The sequence below is a fragment of the Astatotilapia calliptera genome, chromosome 9 (genome assembly GCF_964374335.1).
Source record: "Astatotilapia calliptera chromosome 9, fAstCal68.1, whole genome shotgun sequence".
Taxonomy (NCBI): domain Eukaryota; kingdom Metazoa; phylum Chordata; class Actinopteri; order Cichliformes; family Cichlidae; genus Astatotilapia; species Astatotilapia calliptera.
In genome coordinates this window covers 25149289-25168437 of record NC_137430.1, presented here as the reverse complement: position 1 = coordinate 25168437, position 19149 = coordinate 25149289, and the positions used below count along the sequence as shown (strand labels likewise).

At 40.7% G+C, this 19149-nt stretch overlaps 1 protein-coding gene across 1 annotated transcript; it reads left to right on the top strand.

Moving 5' to 3' along the window:
* Nucleotides 1–1611: 1611 nt before the first annotated feature.
* gad2 (glutamate decarboxylase 2) lies at nt 1612–17211 on the top strand. The gene is made up of 16 exons (XM_026180074.2): nt 1612–2421; nt 2731–2793; nt 2942–3085; nt 3745–3978; nt 5236–5326; nt 6307–6419; nt 7084–7199; nt 7618–7697; nt 8874–8928; nt 9101–9217; nt 11109–11173; nt 11294–11372; nt 11462–11611; nt 12884–12991; nt 14315–14404; nt 16898–17211. Exons 1-16 carry the CDS (start codon nt 2346–2348, stop codon nt 17069–17071), a joined length of 1755 nt encoding a protein of 584 aa, XP_026035859.1. The 5' UTR covers nt 1612–2345; the 3' UTR covers nt 17072–17211.
* The last annotated feature ends 1938 nt before the right edge of the window (nt 17212–19149 follow it).

The window sequence follows — 19149 nt, the reverse complement described above, 5'->3', positions numbered from 1 at the left end:
AAAGACATTCAGTGTTTCATTGCCTGTGTGTATAAAGTACATCAATTCCTCGCATTATCCTCCATCCCGCGTAATTGTTGCTTTGTGCGCAATAATTACTACATTTGAAATAGCATTCACTCAAATGACAGCCTTTGATTCTTGTGAATATTTGGTGGAAAAGTAAGAAGGACAGAATGTTTTTTATTTATGTATTTATTTGAATATTGACGCCAGATTCAACCTCTGACCTTTATGTGACATTTTTGAAAGAGAAGCCCCCCTTGGGGGCTGTTAGTGAATCCCCAGCTACATGCTGACTGCACACAGTGCACAGTGGCATAAAAACACGTAGGGCTGAAGAAATACTGACAAAATGCAGACTACGGAAGAAAAACTGTTACAGCTTCCTCCACACACAGGATTCACAGACAAATTATTTAAAATAAAGAAATATTACAAAATGTTACACCAAGTTTGAACAAAGAAAAAAAACTCGGAAATGACACAATAGAGTGATCTCATAACACACTGTGTGTGTGTGTGTGTGTGTGTGTGTGTGTGTGTGTGTGTGTGTGTGTGTATATATATATATATGTGTGTGTGTGTGTGTGTGTGTGTGTGTGTGTGTGTGTGTGTGTGTGTGTGTATATATATATATATATATATGTGTGTGTGTGTGTGTGTGTGTGTGTGTGTGTGTGTGTGTGTATATATATATATATACACACACACACACACACACACACACACACATATATATATATATATATATATGTGTGTGTGTGTGTGTCAGGAACTTCTGACTTCAAAGAGACACATCACAAATTTATAGTCACATGTTGACATTTGGGACTTAAAGTTTGACTTTGTTCAAAAGACTATGACCCCATATATATATATATATATATATATATATATATATATATATATATATATATATATATATATATATATATATATATATATATATATATATATATATATATATATATATTAAAGGGTTCAGTTTATGTTAATGAGGCTTTTTGGGTATTAGATAACTGTTGACCAGTGCATTTATAAATCACTGCAGATGGGGCTCAGTGTCGCTTTGATGCCTGCAGGGTTAATTTACACTAATTCGTGGAGACAGAAGGTGACAGTGTTGGAGTTCCACGTGGTGATTTGTAACTAGATATTGTAAGTAACATAAAATGTTATTTCTGTAGCACCTTTGCAGACAAACACACACTGCTTCACAACACAATACCAGAGCAAAGAAAAACAGAGTTAATGTTGTCTTTAACTATTCCCATTTGTTTTCCTCCTTGTATCCGGATATTTTGACGCAGTTAAACTACAGATTTAACGGCTTAACTTTATTTTGGATGGGGTGGGTGGAGGGAGGTGTCTCAAAATCAGACAAAAAAAACCCACTTTGTGAGTAAAGAAAGTAAAGCAAGCCCCTCTCTCGGTAATAAATATTTTAGGAGTAACGCGCCCCTGGAGTGAGCGGAGAGAGGAGGGACCCACGAACACTCTGTGCATTTGAACCGAGTCCCCTCTCCGCCCCGCTGTCTCCTCCACCGGAGGCGGGCAATTAGAGGTCTGAAAAAATAGGTCTGCGATTGCTGGGCAGATGAATTAGTTGGCGTTCAGTGTCTGTATGGAGGGTAAGTTCTGTGCGCAGGGGGCCAAAAATGTCGGGGATGTATGGAGTCACGACGCACGACGCAGCGCGGCTCGTCATGACCTGAAGTGAATCACCACGGGATTGCGTTAGTGACGTGAAATTTAGGTTGGCTGCAATTAGGCATGGCTTGTGCGCCGCATATTTACCAGCAGCTGTAGCCTCATAGCTGCTTTTTCCCCCTCCACCATTTTCATCACCATTTTCTTTTTGCTTATTGTTTTTCTCTGAGTCATTTTTTATATAATGTAGCAGCTTTGCATCAAAAGACATTTCACTACATCCGGAACTTGCGCAAACTATCTTGCGCTGTATTGCATTTTTCCCCCTATTAAGTAAAGAGCGTGGCTGCTCTGCGCCGGTCAAGTGTTTGCGGATTTCTTTCTGGACACGGCGCTTCATGCTTCGTGCACCTGTGGACGCCTGCAAAAGAGGAAGCGAGGACGCCTTTTGTGATTTCTTTTTTTTTTTTTTTACCCACCCCACGCTCACACACGCACTTACGAGGGTCGGTTTATTTGTAGTGTCTTTCCAGCGAATTAAAGCGTCTGTCGGATGCACGGCTGGATTTCAAGCAGTCTGAAAGGTCTGGTCAGATTCAGCACCACATCGGCTCTGAACAGCTCCCGGTCGTCGCGTGTGGATGGGCTCTGTCGGTCTCCGCGCCTCCTGCAGCTCCTAACTACCGGCAACAATGGCATCACACGGGTTCTGGTCTCTTGGCGGAGATAATGCCGGGGCCAATACCGGGAGTCAGAGCCCGAGTACGCGTGAGTGGCTTTTTGTCTTCAAACCACATCCTGATGGACCGGGCGCAGTAATTCCTGAGCGTTGTCTCAAGCCAGTGCCCTGCATTCACCGAACCACCAGACAGGCCTTATAATAGGCAACAATCCTGCTTTCTTTTTTTTTTCTTTTTGCTTCTTTCTTTCTTCTTTTTCTCCACATGAGACATTTTTCGTGTATCTAAAGAGCTGTTTTATTCCAAGTTGCATGGCGCCTTTTGTGTTTCCCTAAACTTGGACTGAAGCTGAAGCCAGCACATCCCTTATCTGATTTATCCCACTTCTCTCTTTCAGCCAGGGCTTGGTGCCAAGCAGCGGCCCAGAAATTATCCGGAGGAATTGGATCGAAATTATGTGGTATGTTGGGGAAGGAGCGGGGGTGGGGGTGGAGACGGAGGGGAAGCTATTTTTAGGCAAACGTGCCAGCTATTTCCATCATAACTGTCTGGCCCTAGAGTAATAAAAATATATATATTTCGATGCTATTTTTTGTGGGTTTCCAAAGCGCTGCTAAATGTCGGGGAGGTGGAGAAAGCCGCCGAGCCGGGCGCCAAGCAGCCGCCAGAGACGGCTGCAGGAACCTGCGGCTGCAACAAATCCTGCAACTGCACCAAAGCTGCTGTGGGCTTCTCCGACCTCTATTCAACAGGTACGAAAGTGCACTGTGAAGCTGGATTAATTTTAAGATTTATTTTCTTCCCCGAGTCCAGACTTGGCTTTACATTGAGCAGTTTTCACTGTGCGAAGTAGGCTAGAAAATAGACATTGTTTATATACAATATTTGTATATAATCATCTTAACTATAAAAGGAAATAATCTCAAAATGCTTCTCAAATATTTGCATCTGATCGCACAAACTCCTGAGAAATGTTTGGCTGAAGTTATCCGCTTTAATCTCAATTTATAAAATAACACATTGTGTATTGGATGAATAGTTTTGTCCATCATTTTCATTTTTTCACCACATTCTGAAAGAGGAGTTATGTTGGTCTGTTCTCCTCAGAGAGGGGCTATTTCCGAGAGGTCACCTTCACCAGAATCGTGTGTTTTGATGTGTTGAGCGCAAAACACGAGATTTTCGTATAAAGCAGAATCAGTGTTCGGACGTGGAAACAATATGACATATTTATTTGTTTGTATGGAGGAAAAATTCAAAGACAAAAAAATAAATAAAACTTTGACTCGTGTAAATATGAATCCTAATATTGCGTGGGAGCATTTTTTTGCACACATTCCTCCGTCCTCAAATAAAAATCACAAAATGTCTCCACTGTAATCCACCCCCCCCCCCCCCCCCCCTCTCGCAGACCTGTTACCGGCCACGGACGGTGATACCAAAACGATGACCTTCCTGCAGGAAGTTGTGGATATTTTACTGGCCTACATAGTGGAGTCTTTCGACCGGGAAACGAAAGTTATTGATTTTCATTATCCGAACGAGCTGCTTCAGATGAACAACTGGGAGCTGCAGGACGAACCTGCGACTCTGGACGACATCTTGATCAGCTGTCGCGCTACATTGAAATACGCCATCAAAACAGGTAGGCCTGGGTATGATTTTATTGCATGCATGCAAATCAATAAATTCACTTTTTAATATACATATATGTTTATTTAAAAAAAAATAGATGCTTCGGAGTGTTGGAAAAAATTTCCCCCCAGGCTGTATCATCACGCGCAGGCCTGAATCCCGGCCTTTCGCTCATCTTTGTGTGAAATCTGCCAAAATTCCAATATTCACGCATATAAATGGCAAATTAAAAACACGTTTACAATAAAATAAAAAGAAAAGCTGTATAAATTACAGAGAGCCACTGTGAAAATTATGTTACACCCTAAAAATTATTTAAAACTCGAGTTACTGCAAAACTAAACTGGAAACACGAAAGCGGTAAGCTTAAAAAACCGACCCGGAAAGAGAGAGGCAAACAAAGAAAACGTCTTTAACGTGTTCCGGGTTTAATAAATAAATAAATAAAATGATAAATGATGCCTATAAAGCATCAACACAGTTGTCCTCCTTTTCCTCCTCCTGACCACCAGACCGATAAATGCAGTGACGCAGTAAATCTGGTTCACCAAGTAGGAGATAATAGGCTAATAACCAGGCTTCATAGGCCAAGTCCATTATTCTCCCCTGAGTGACACACGCAGGGGGGATTTACAGCAACGCCACAGGACAGATTTCAGCCTCCAAAAAAAAGAAAGAGAAAAACTGAAAAAATAGTTTATGGTGGTGATGAATATTTAACAACCTTAAAAACAATTAAAATCACACTGTAATGCAGATATGAGCAAAGATGTGAGGATTTCAATCATTTATTGTAACCATTTATCAGCAATTTTCCTCTGCTACGAGAAAAATGTTTATTATTATTATTTAGGAATTATATGGTGTTGAGAAGGACTTGCACCAGGTTTATAAGTACAGTTATATCTTCCTTCCTTAATTCCTTTGTCTTCTTTCTTTCTTTCTTTTTTTTTTTTTTTGCTTGATCACCCCCATAAATTACTCTTTATTTTAACGCCCGTGTTTATGACGCACACTGAGATCTAATCACGTGTCAGTGCTGTAACATGGTTTGTGTGTTTACCTTTTACATTACACCAAATGTTCTCATCATTTGGTGTTTTCATTCAGGTGGTTTTTTTTTAGTTGACTCTGCAGCTACAATTCTAACCCGCAATTAAAGCGCTCAGAAGATGACAGCTTCTGCTCGCTAAGGAAAACCTTAAAATTGCAGCCATCTCACACTCCTCCTCTTTGCCTTCTCCATCCTCTGCTCCTTTCCCTTCAGCCCACCCCAGGTACTTCAATCAGCTCTCCACGGGATTAGACATGGTCGGACTTGCAGCCGATTGGCTAACATCCACCGCCAACACCAATATGTAAGTATGTGGCCTGCTTCATCGCGATTTTAAGCGGTGATAGCGATAATGACAATGGATTCCATTTCCGGACCATCCGCGAACAGTCTGCTCTGCGTCTGCATGGCCTGATAGCGCGCCTCCCCCCCCCCCCCCCCCCCCCCCCCCCACCACACACACACACACACACACACACACACTCAGTCATGGCAAATGAAAAGGGGTGAAATGAAAGGCAGGCCCCCACCCCTCAGCCCCCTCCTTGCACCCACAAGGCTCCCCCCTCTTCCCCCTCAGCCTTTTATCCCCCCCCCCCCCGCCCCCCCTTCACCTCTGATCCTCCTGGGGATTCAAGAGGAGAAAATTAGCTCTGAAATTAAATTCAGACTAATCTGGAGCTAATTTCACATGTGTGTTTTGGGGGAGATAAACTCTTTTGGCAACTGTGAGGAAATGAAAAGTAAACCTGCTGTTTACAGTGGAGGGAGGTTCAAATGAATACAGCCAATATCTTAATGCAAGAATATATTTAGAAATATATATATAGAAATATTAGGGAGCACACAACAGAGATGCAAGTTTTAAATAGGAGCAGGATGATGAAAATGTGGGAGTTCAAAATATTAAAGGAGTGCATTTTGTCAGTAAAATTTTGGGTGTTTGGCTTGAAAAAATATTTTCATGTGCATTTAAGTGTTTCTATATAAATGGAAAACACTTGAGAATGCATCAGAGCTGTTAAAATGTGTGCACACGATTGACAGTAATTCTTCACTTCTTCAAAAGTGAAGCCAGAAACCTCCAGACAACCTCAGAATCTGAGCATTTTTTAAATGAACCTCTGCACAGGCCAACGACAACCCTCCTTTCCTGAAACGTCCAAACTTCAGATTTTTAAAAAATAATGTCAGTTTAATGGCAGCTTTTTATTTGTTGATGAGTCACGATGGCACCGTGTTCATGTAACGAGCGCCATGTGATGCGTCTTGTGTAACGTGCAGGTTCACCTATGAGGTAGCTCCTGTCTTTGTGCTGCTGGAGTACGTCACTCTGAAGAAGATGAGGGAGATCATTGGCTGGCCGGATGGGCGAGGAGATGGCATTTTTTCTCCTGGTATGTTTGCATGGCAGGTGACGCAGAGTGCTCTGACACCCCTCTGTTTGACTGGAGATGGAACTGGCTGTATGTGTGTGTGTGTGTGTGTGTGTGTGTGTGTGTGTGTGTGTGTGTGTGTGTGTGTGTGTGTGCGTGTGTGTGTTGTAACGTGTCAATTTGCATTTTGATGATATAAATGGAACGTGTTTCAAAGCCAATTAGCATAAAATAATTTTCAGTTTAAGCCCCCTCCCCCTCACCCACCCCAATCTTTAATTTCTCCCATGCACTTCATAATGAGAGGCAATCATCGGAGAATTTACTGACAAAGCCTGTGATTGGCTGTGACATTGTGGACAGCGAGATGCAATTTTGGATGCTTTGTCATTTCTTGATATGCTCTTGATGAACAAAAGTTTGTTTTACATGAACATGGACATCTTGAAACAATGTAGCAGCCTACTTTTTTTTTTATCAGTAGTTTATTGGCTTACACATTTACCTAACAAGCAAAAGATTTGTGGTTCAATCCAAGGAGAAGACAGATTCCTTTGGGGTTGTGTCAGTAAACATGCAGAGCTATCTACTGTGGCAGCTCCTTGAGAATAAGGGAGCAATCGTTTAGAAACCCTGCATCACTCCCTGGAGACACGTCCCTAACTCAATCCTGTCTGTCCTCCAGGTGGTGCTATTTCTAACATGTACGCCATGCTGCTGGCCCGCTTCAAGATGTTCCCTGAGGTGAAAGAGAAGGGAATGTCATCCGTTCCCAGACTGGTGGCCTTCACATCCGAACATGTAGGCATCCGTGTTTAAAATCCGATTCCTCACGGCATCGTCAGTGTATGTCTGCTTGGCTCAAACGGTGAACACTGAACACTATTTGGACATTTCTTTAAGTCAAATGTCAAAAAATGTATCTTTCAGCTGCTAGAATAACACAAAAAAGATCTCATGGTAACTGTGGCTGTGCTTGATGTGTGACTACGTGTCACTTTAACTCCACCGCTGCTGATAAAAAGCTGACATTATGCACGTCGCATGCAGAAGGACACGAGGTGACTGGTGTGCATGTCACCTTCATCTTTAAAGGACAGCTGAAAGATGCTGTGAGGAAAAAAGCAATGAAATTACAAACAAATCTGTCATAAGACGTACATATTTACGGATCCGGTCACTCATTATCTTTTTTTCCCCCCTTGTCTTCAACTCTTAGAGCCATTTTTCAATCAAAAAAGGTGCAGCAGCTCTCGGCATTGGGACCGAAAGCGTGATCTGCATCAAAGCAGATCAAAGGTAAAACTGGCTTCAGTCGTGCATCATACTTCAGTTAAACCATGAGGCATATTCATTGTTTTTGATGTTAAAAACACTCGATATAGAAACAGTTATTATTGTATTATTGTGGAGAAACACTACAGCCTTCTAATCTTCACAAACTTGTTTTACCCAAACCAATAAGGCCTAAAGACCTGATAATGTTCACAAGTAACAGTAAAGATGTGTCTCTCCTGTTCAGCTTAGGATTCAAATTTATATTTCATCTTGTGACCCTTTAAAAGAAATCCAAACCCTAGACTGGAAAACACTCAATGATGTGTAACTACAATACTTAACAATGACTCATGACTATTTGTAACCTTATAATATGATATGAAATCCTTTATATATTACTGCTTATAGTTGTACTTAAAGGGACAGTTCCTCCCAAAATTACATTTATATTGTTTTCTCCCTCTCATCTGTGTTTCACTTTATCCATCTTATCTGTTTTGTGCTCAGTTTTGGAGAGATGTCTTCCTCTTGAATCTGATGGAACTCTCCTCGAGGCGTTAAGAGCATCAAACAGAGTATCAGCATTGTCTCTTTCAAGTAATCGTGAATAGGTCAACCGAATAACCTATAAAACTGTTTCCGTTGCTCACATTCCCCAACCAACGGAAGCAGTAGCTAACATTAAACATTAAAGTCAAGAGAGGTGACATTAATGTTTACAGCGTGCCTGGAAGAAAATGGATGAGCGGGTGGACTTTGGCTTGTATAGTCGCAGTGTGAGCATTATGGGCTCTGGGGGTCCAAGTCCATCCATAAAGGTCACTGTGCCCCCTAAGCTGAATTCTACTGGCATTTAGAACTAAAAGTAAAATTAAGCAATAAAATTTGGCAATAAAAAAGTTTAATACCTCAAATGTTGTAGTAACAATCACGCCAGTGTTAATTATTAGGTTAAATACCAGAGTAAGTCAAGTCTTATGCCTCCCTGTCAAAGTTAGTTGCCCATCCACTCCATGTGCTCTGGTGCCGACGCTGTCCTGTCCCTTTAAGTAGAATTTCAAATGCAATACTTGCACTTATATTTTCTGTATTTCTGTTCCTGTGTTGCCTTTTGTTTTTAAGGTAGAGGCCTTCTTTGCCCACTGACAGTATGACAAACAACTTTAAAGCCAACTAAAGCTTGTTTTCCCTTTGCAGCGGTAAATTGATCCCAGCTGACCTTGAGAGGCGAATACTGGAGGCAAAACAGAAGGTAAGATGATGTACATTTATTACCCTGCTATAAATAGACAGATATGACTTCATACAGTTTTGATTTTATGGGGTGCGCTCGACTGAAACTGCAGAGATGATGAGGGAAATTTGGGAACATATTGTAACAACATAACGGCCTCATATGCAGTATTTTGGTTGCTCTTGTGCAGGGTTTTGTACCTTTCTTCGTAAGTGCGACTGCTGGGACAACAGTGTACGGAGCTTTTGACCCCCTCATTGCCATTTCTGACATTTGCAAAAAGTACAACATCTGGATGCACGTGGATGTGAGTAAAGCTTCCTGATTCATTTAAAGTGTCATATTGACCTTTCACATGTGGGATTTTTGGAGTGTTTGTGCACAAGAGGGATTTTAATGGAGGCATACACAGAAGCAAAGAGCTCACCTCTGAGTTTGACAAATCTATTATGTCTGTCTCGCCTCTAACTGCTTGCGGTTGACCCAGATAGAGAGCGCGCCATTTCCTATCTAACACTGGAGATTAGAAAAACTGGAACAGAGGCTGTAAATCATCTCCTCCCCTGACTTTACCATCATGGGCCGTCTCACTGAAGGAACTCTATCTCTTAATGAAAGTGATTTAGTCCTGACAGGGGGACACCTCTATTAAGAGCAATAAATGGCCTTGTCTGTCATCCCTCAACTAGCTGAGATGGGTAAAAAAAAGCACGCACGCACGCACGCACACACACACACACACACACACACATTGTGATTGTTAATCATTTTCATTGGTTTATCTGCTAAATTTTCTAGCTACAGCTCCCAGAAAGACATATACTCACTTATTAATGCACTTTATCTGGTACACCTTTGGCCCCCTTTTTGCCCTCAGGTCTGCCTTAATTCTTCCAAACATAGATTTAGCGAGGTGCTGGACACGCTCCTCAGGGGTGTTGGTCCCTTTTGACATCACACCATTGCACAGTTGCTGCAGATTTGTTGTCTCGACATCCATGCTGCTAATTTCCCATTTCACTCCATCCCAGAGGTCCCTATTAGATTGAGATCTGGTGACAAAAAGTCAAAGTTGTGCATTCAGAGATGCTCTGCTTCATACTTTGGTTATAACGAATAATTATTAGAGTTACTCTTGCCTTCGTATCTGCAGTGTGGCCATTCCGTTAAGACCTCTGACACCGGATATTTTTGCTTTTTCCGGCCATTCTCTTTAAACCTTAGAAATGGTTGTGTAAGAAAATCCTGATAAAACAGCAGTTTCTGAATTACTGAGTCTGACTCCAACAACCATCCCACATCAGTTAAATCACCTTTCTTCCCCATTTTGATGCTCAGTTTGAGCTTCAGCAGGTCGTCTTGACCATGTCAGTGTCCATGACCACATCACTCAGATGTTGCCATGTGATTGGCTGATTAGATATATTCATTAGGAAGCACTTGAACAGATGCAGTGTATATATTCATAGACAAAACAGTGATATTAAAGTGTACTAATACTACTACTGTGTGTGTGTGTGTGTGTGTGTGTGTGTGTGTGTGTGTGTGTGTGTGTGTGTGTGTGTGTGTGTGTGTGTGTGTGTGTGTGTGTGTGTGTGTGTCACAAAAATAGTCCCTGTTGTGTTTTTAAAGCTTAAATATTAAATGAGGTTTGGCTAGTTGGCAGAACTTCTACAGAAATCAAAGGCTTTAGTGCTGGAGTGTTAAACATGTGGCCAGGGGGCCAAAATTGGCCCACCCAGGTGTCTAATCAGGCATTGTAGATGGCTTTGCAAAATAGGAAAAATGCAGAGGAGCTTGGCATACATGTTGGAGTATTTACTGTGTGAGTGGATGAAGTCAGTAGTACACAAACCATTAAATGACAGGAAATCGGATAGAAATTTTTTTTACAGTAAAAAAAACCATTTTGTATTAATTAAAACAGCAATTCTTTTTTTAAACTTATGGCACAAAGTTCGGGTAATGAGCTGCCAGTATGATGTCTGTCATTTTGTGCTCAGACTTAATTTTTGAAAGTTTAACCACAAGGAGCAGTGTTGAGGTTTTTTTATTTACTACAGCAGTACTTCTTTGTATTGTGGAAAGACTGAGACAGTTCATTTTTCTTAAGACGCGTCAGGATTTCACTATCAGTTTTATACATGGATGGTTTATTAAATGTGGATGCTAATGTCTTTCATCTCTTCGTGTTTCAGGGAGCATGGGGAGGAAGTCTGCTCATGTCCAGGAGACACAGGTGGAAGCTGGACGGAGTTGAGAGGCAAGTAACTGTTTTATGTGGTTTGGCCCCAAATGGGCAAATATTACAAGCTAATGAGCATTTGATATAACGTTGAATGATGGTTGGTTCTTTTTGTTTTGTTTTTTTTTTAAACTGCAGGGCCAATTCAGTCACATGGAATCCACACAAAATGATGTCCGTCCCTCTGCAGTGTTCTGCCCTGCTGGTCAGAGAGGAGGTAGGCCTCAAATTCTCAGACCCATGCTGCGTGTTCCTGCTTTTGTTTATTGAGGTGATTCTGTAAATGCTCTGGCTCTCACTTCACAGGGTCTTATGCAGAACTGCAACCAGATGCACGCCTGCTACCTATTCCAGCAGGACAAACACTACGATCTTTCTTACGACACCGGAGACAAGGCGCTGCAGTGTGGACGTCATGTGGACATCTTCAAGCTGTGGCTCATGTGGAGAGCTAAGGTAATATAAATATAAATATAAATATAAATATAAATATAAATATAAATATAAATATAAATATAAATATAAATATAAATATAAAGTTTGATGATTGTAAGCAGCTATTAATAGGGTATAAATAATAATAATATGCTAGAACACTATAATCAATGAAGATTAGTGTACCGTCTGCAAAAATGTATATATTTGGCAGCATGGGTCTGTTCTGGGACCTCCTTGGCCTTCTGCATCGTTACATGGAAAGCTAGAGGCAGGGAGAGCAGCAGCAAGACCTCACCTTTGATTGATAAAGTGATGGCATGCTGCTACAGAGCAGAAATAAATAACAACAGCCATACTGTTAAGTCAGACACAGCTAGAAAAGGAAGAGCTGTGGATCCAGATGTGTTGCAAAGCAGCTTGCAGATTTAAGGATGTTAAACTGTCTTAAAAAGTGCATCTTGTGCAAGATTTGTCAGACTAATGGTTAGAAGAGTATCAGATGAACCATCAGCTGATGCTGGCTGTCATTAAGCTAATCCAGCTGTTGTCAGACTGTTGCAAATGCTTTCTCTCTTTTCAGTTAATTAAGCTGCTTCCACTTGTTTCACTTTTCATCTTCGTTTTGGCTCTGCTATATTATATTAATGCATTTTTAAAAAAAATTTCTTATGCATAGATTATATATGAAAGCTTCTCAAAATTTCAGTCATTCACCCTTCTAAGAAAATGTGTCAAAACTCAGAGAAAAACTTTGTGAGTTATTAAGTCAAAACTAAAAATAAAAACCTGAAATTTTGAATTATGGACGTCAAATAAATTAAATGACGGAAACTGAGTTTAATTTCGGAGAAGAGGACAAACTCTGAGATCCTACAGCAACTTCTAAATGTCTTTTATTTGTTTGTTGTCATTTTAAAATTGCTTTTATACTTTAATCTATATACTAATATATATTAATTCAGTATTTATTTATTGTTTGAAAGTGTCTTGTGTCGTGGATATGTGACATCAGGTGGGGGGAAAGCACCACTTTTAAGTTTTATGGACCAAATAAGATGCCACACAGGCCCCATTTCCAGGGACCAGATGACCAGATTTAAATCACATGGTCAAATATTCAACCTATCCTTGTTGGTCACTCATTGGCTAAAATGCATTTGGCTGCATATGTAACACGTTTTAGATTGACCCTGATGAAGCCCAAAGCCAAATGTTCTCTATACTATATAATAAATTTATATACTGCTGTGGAGTTTGAGCAATTACAGATAAACATCTTTTCTTTGACAGGGCACCATTGGGTTCGAGGCTCAGATTGACAAGTGTCTGGAGCTGTCCGAGTACCTCTACAACAAGATTAAAGACAGGGAAGGATACGAGATGGTCTTTGATGGCAAAGTATGTTCACATTCATCTTTCACTCTCTCTAAAGGATAATTCATCTGCAGTCACACAATCATGGAAAAGTAGCTGACATTAGCCCATGTCGCTCCTTTTTCCTCAGTGTCATTATTGCTGACTTGATTTCCATGCAGAGTGTTCTGGCTTTGAGTTGGATGAATGCCATTTTTACCTCCAGATGCCAGTGTAATGTGCTGCTATTATGTTTAATGAATAGCATAACGGCCCATAATTGCTCATATGCATATGAATAGCGTGGTGTCTGAAATATCCTGCACTAAACGGAAGTACAACACAAACATATGTGGGTATGAAGAAAACTCTCTTATGAAAGGGGTGCTTGGACACATGGGGTAATTTATTATGAAAGCTCTTTAATGTTTCAAGCCTTATTGTTTTCCTGCTGAGCCCCAAAAAGGCTATGAGCATCATAACCCAGAGGGGGATGAGAAAAAGCCAAGTCCTCTGGGCAATGGCCCAGGTGCTCACTTGTCTGTGCCTTCCATTGAGCCATTACATCAATCTGATGTTGAATATACTACAGCCAAACCAGCCCAGCTGTATAAATGAGGCTGGTGTGCATGGTTAGTCAGCTGTTGGTAATGAATGCCCTTCCGCTCTTATGCAGACAGGCAGGCGGGGAGTTCTTGCAGGGATTCGGGTGCCAGAAAATAGCACTGTGAGGAGCTTTCAGACATCTAGTGACAGAAGGCACGCTACCTGTCCGATGCTGTGAACTCATATTGGATTGTTGCTCTGGGATGCAAATCAGCATTTTCATTCAAAATCAGTTTGGCTTAGGATACAAGCATTTTAATGTCATAAGATTTCTGCAGGATTTTAGGCATGAATAGCTTTGAATTCTACAAAACGGCTGTATACCATGTTTAAACTGCGTGTATAAAGGTGTAGGTATATGTAATACGCACACAGACTGTATATAAAAGATGGACATAGCCGCCTCATCCATGTTGAATCCTTAATTTTCAGAATTGGTTAGTGCTAAATTATATCACCTCTGCTGTCTGGCCCTGCCTACTATATTTTTTTTACTTTGTCATATATAATTAAATTCATAATTCGCCATTACATAAAAAAGTAGAACATATTCTGCACCAGGGTCATTTTGAAGTTTTAAAGATATGCACACCAAGACCTGCTCTAAAATTTAATGGGCTTATGAGTAATCATTACTCTCGTGAACGCCAAGATAAATCAGCATTTTTTTAAATTATTTTTTTTTATACAACTGCACTCAGTCGCTGTTTGTTTTTCCTCAGTTTATTCCTCTGATATCTTGTTGTCTGTGTGTCCCCTCAGCCTCAGCACACCAACGTCTGCTTCTGGTACCTGCCGCCTGGCATCCGCTACATGGAGGACAAAGAGGAGAGAAAGAAACACCTGCACAAGGTGGGTACTCTCAGATAAGGAGTCTCACTGTAGTATCTCCCCCAACACAACTTTCACGAGCCCCGTCATTCATATCCAGCCCGACTATCACACATCTTTCTAATTAGGGGCAGCTTATACTCAGGATTAAAATAATACTTTGCCCTGCACATGAGGAGAAAAAAATGGCAGCGGTCTTAAACAGGACACAGAGTACGGGTTAAAAAGAAGTGAGGCTTTTCAGCTGGCTAATGTGCTGGCCATTCAGAGGATACCACAGCAGCAGGGGCCTCATAATTGACAATCAGGACAAACAGATGGCGTTCATGTCTGCTATACAAAGACCACTTCTCTCTCTTCTCTCTCTTCCTGTTGACTAGAAATCGTTACCAGCTTCATCATTGCTCTGCAAATGCAGATGTTTCCCTTTGTTTTCTTTGAAAAATTACTTGAAAAAACACCATGGTCATGCTTCACCGAGTAGACAGACTGACTGGACAGCTTTCCACACTCTGACTCTGAGCCTGAGGGGTGATGTAATGCTGCCAGATTAGCACTTTGAGGAAGAGCTGAGAACTGAAGGAGCCCTCATCAGTTTCCACGTGTCTTAATGACATCCTCTAATGGATGAGGAGAATGGGAGGAACTGTTAAAAGATTGATTTGAGGGAAATCAGCACACAGTAAATTATTTTGCAGCAAGCACGCCAACTGCAGTGGGACACCTGCAAGACATTAGGAAAGAAATGACTGATTATGTGATGAGAGCTGTATGGAAACAACTAACTAATCTAGCAGGCAGTAATCTGAAACTGAAGCCAACTTCCTCGAGAAGTTAGCTGAGTGTTAAAGCCTGTTTTGGTAATACCCACAGACTTATTAAAATTCTTGCACGATTATTCTGGGTCATATGAGCCACGGTTAACTTAAGCCCTTAAGCTAAAGCTGCACTCAAACTGTCACTTGAACTTGCTGGATCTCATCTGCATATCCTGAAGTTGGTCACGACGAAACCTTTTTATACAAATCCTCTAACCAACCAAGCCCTAAAAACGATATTCCAGAGACACAGACGCAGAGGAGTTTTCTCTCAGTGAGCCGTCTAACAGGCCGAGCGTCGGTCAAAACGAGCACTGAGAGTTTCAGACATGAAATTGAATCTGTCGCCGCTCATCACTGCAAAGAATCTACACCAGCATCGTGACTCTGCTGAGTACAAAATAAATGAGCATCACCCCTGGCTTCACTCTTAGAGATAACCTCTCAGCATGGCAGGAGCAGCAGTCATGGGGCTGTGCACCCAGCTGCTGTTACATTTAGCTGTCAGATCGATGGGGGGTAAATGACCTACATGGTCTGTAGGTCTGATGAACCTGGGAAGAACTTTGACTTGTATAAACAAACAAGCACCCATTTAGATCCGATTACACAGAAAGAGAAGTAGTCAGGCAATACTCTCCCAAACTGTTCCTGCAATTTGAGTTAGACGACTGTTAACAACCATGTAAAATGTAAAAACACGAACTAAATGCTAATAAAATGGGATATGTGATATGTGAAAAAAAGTAGTTCTGCAATCAAATCATTTAAAGTACTGAGAATAAAATATTATTTTCCTACATTTTTATTTGAGAAATTTAAAAATGCAAGTAAACAGTGATTTTATTAAATGCTGACACAAAATTTATGAGAAAATGTCAAGATCCTACAGTCGTGCAGGGTTTGCTGAATTCTTGTTCTTTAATAGTTTTGTGTTTCTTTTTTTTTAGTTTTGTTTAGGTTTTGTTTTGCTCTTGAGCACTTTTAGCCTTTAGGTGTCATTATATTTGAGTTCTGTTTACTGTATGCATTATTGCAGCTTTATTTGCCTCGTTGGTATTTCCCTTCATCTCCTCATCTCGTTCCATCTCTTCTGTTAAGTTCACTCGAGTTCTGTTTGTCCTTATTTGAATATATTTCCTGTTTTTGTTTTGTGGTTGTTTGTCTCCTGTGTTTTGCATTTAGTTTTATTTCCCCTTCAGCCTCGTTAGAAAATTAATAAACTGCTGTAGTAATCTGCACAAAAAGAGTATGAGTTGACGTAGATAGAAGAAGGACACAAAATGACCATAAACAAACTCAAAACAAACACAAAGTCAGGATATAGTCTGAGGATATCCTTTCTCACATTTAACACTAAATAGAGGACAGTCCACTTCAGGCCCGCTCTATTTATTGAAAATACTGTGTGCTGGTCTGGGTGTTTCTTGCTTAGAGCACGCAGGAGGTAAGACACGTAACGCTGTGAATTCACAGGATGCTTACCTGCTTACCTATTCTTTGTTAACATGCTTAACTTTGCAAAGCATCTAGCTGTATAGCTCACCATGTTTGTGAGGTACGGTTGGGAGACTTTTTCATTTGCGCCCAATGGCCCATTTTGTCTCTGCCCTGACCTTCTGTGTATCTTTCACATATTTTATTCTCTCTTCCTGAAGGAACAGCAATTCATGCTGTATTTGTTGCATGTTGTCAGGTGGCTCCCGTCATAAAAGCCAGAATGATGGAGTACGGGACAACTATGGTGAGCTACCAGCCACAAGGGGACAAGGTCAACTTCTTTCGCATGGTGATCTCAAATCCTGCTGCTACCTTTGAGGACATCGACTTTCTTATTGAGGAGATTGAACGACTTGGCCAGGATCTATAAGACACATCTCTCCAAATCCTCTTGTACTTTTCCCCTTGACGGATGAATTGTTTGTCGTGAATGTACTGGTAAACTTATTTTCTTTTCTCTCAATCTTTCCTCCAAAGTCTCATATTTAAGAGTATATTTGAGACAAAAGATCTGCAGATATATCCATATATTACGTATTGTAGCTTTGCCGTGGGCTGACTTGGTCCAAAGCTATGTAAAAGTGCTTCTGTCTGCTTCTCCTGTAGTGTAGTAGATCCCAGAGTAGTGTAAGTGACGTAACTTTATATGTAATTTTTGTGATATGAAATGCTTGTGCAATAAGTCGATGAGAAAGAGTTTATTTCTCAATCATTTCTCATTTGCCGAGTCCGTTGTTAAGTGCCAAACGTGGTTGTGTTCTATTGTAACTTTAAAGCATTTTAAACTTCTCGTTTAAAACAAAAATAGCACTTCACCTTACCTCAGCTTAATCAACTGCCTTTACATCTGCACATTACACTCAAAGCAGGGCAGAACTCCTTCTCTTACCTGGTGTTGTTACGCAGTGCCAGCACATGTTAAAGACATAACCCAGCCAGAGCAGACTGCATGATGGAAACGTGAAAACAGAGCAGTTCAAAGCATTTACAATCAAGCCAGTTCACCACCCATCACCTCTGCCTTTGACAGTTCAACCTGCAGCTCATGATGCTGCTCTGCTTATTGATTATTAAGACTTTTTTACTCTCTTTCTAATATGTTTAGGCGATAAAGGCTTGTAAAACCCATGTCGCTGGACATTGTTGACTTGCTACATGAATACATCGAAATGGGATCCATTTCCATCCTTGCTGTATAATTAGCTTTGCTCCATATGTTAGAATGAAGATCGGCACTTGAGCTATAATCCTTAAGTTTCCAGTGTATTGAACTGCATTGAATAGATTTCAGATTTTCTGCAGTAGTCATCAACTGTATTTGTGTCCTGTTACTGTTGCTATGTGTGGTAGTAGTACCAGTTGTTTTCCAAAGCATTTCACCTAACAACCTTGTTTTTTCATTGCATATTTGACAGACTAACTGCTGAAAGCCAATCTGCTGCCTCCAGGGGCCATTACATACATGTATTCATTTCCTTGGACTGAGTAGCACACCAAGGTAGTAGTTGAGTAGACTTTTTTTTTCTCTTCTTGGAAAGGACACCAACTGTGCACATGACCAGACATGTCCAAGGGTCTACAGTTTGCTTTATGTAGGCTGTGTTGGGAACATTAGTTTAGTCCAAACAACATAATGAGTCTAATGTAAATTACTTCAAATTCTCTTGACATTTTCATTTTAAAGGAGGACAAATTAGGTAATTGTTTGACTATTTGATCACAACCCTGATGTTTCAATACGGCTCCCAAATTAAATTCATTGCTCAGTAGAGGTATACCCCAAATACGTAGGGTTACCTTCCTGCCAGCCTGCATCATTAACTCACATCTTTGAGACTTGAAAAGGGGAAGACGTACAAAGAAGCATGTTGAAATTTAGTCCTTGCCTTGTTTCTTTTGCACAACAGTATATGGGAAGTATGTCCAATTGATCATTTAGGCAAAGTGCTACCAAGGTGCCCCAAAGGGCATCATAGCCCTGGCTTCACTGCATGCCCACTGCCATTTATATACAGGGAATTTGCAGTACTAAAGATTCACTATGAATGGATCTGTTATCTAACTTTGTGGATATTCCTTGTACAGAGAGTCTATGTCAACGTTTGGCAAAAAATGCCTATATATTTTGTTTTATTTAAAATGTTACAAATGAATTGCTTTTTAGTGCTGGTTGCAGTGAACCTACTGGAACTTGGATGTTACAGGGTACATGGTGCATTGCCCAGGTGGCAGTTTAAGTCATATCCCCTTTTTTCGCCCCATCAGGTTCTTTAATTCCAGTACCATCTCTGGGCACTGCTCCCAAAGCTTTGTGGCACCGAATTGCCGCTAGCCTGCCAAATAAACCAGGACAGAAATCTTAAGGATTATAACTTTAAATATGAAAGAAAAGATTTTCTTTTTGTAGTCATGCTTTTGAATGAGCACTTACTGAAAGGTTGTGAATCT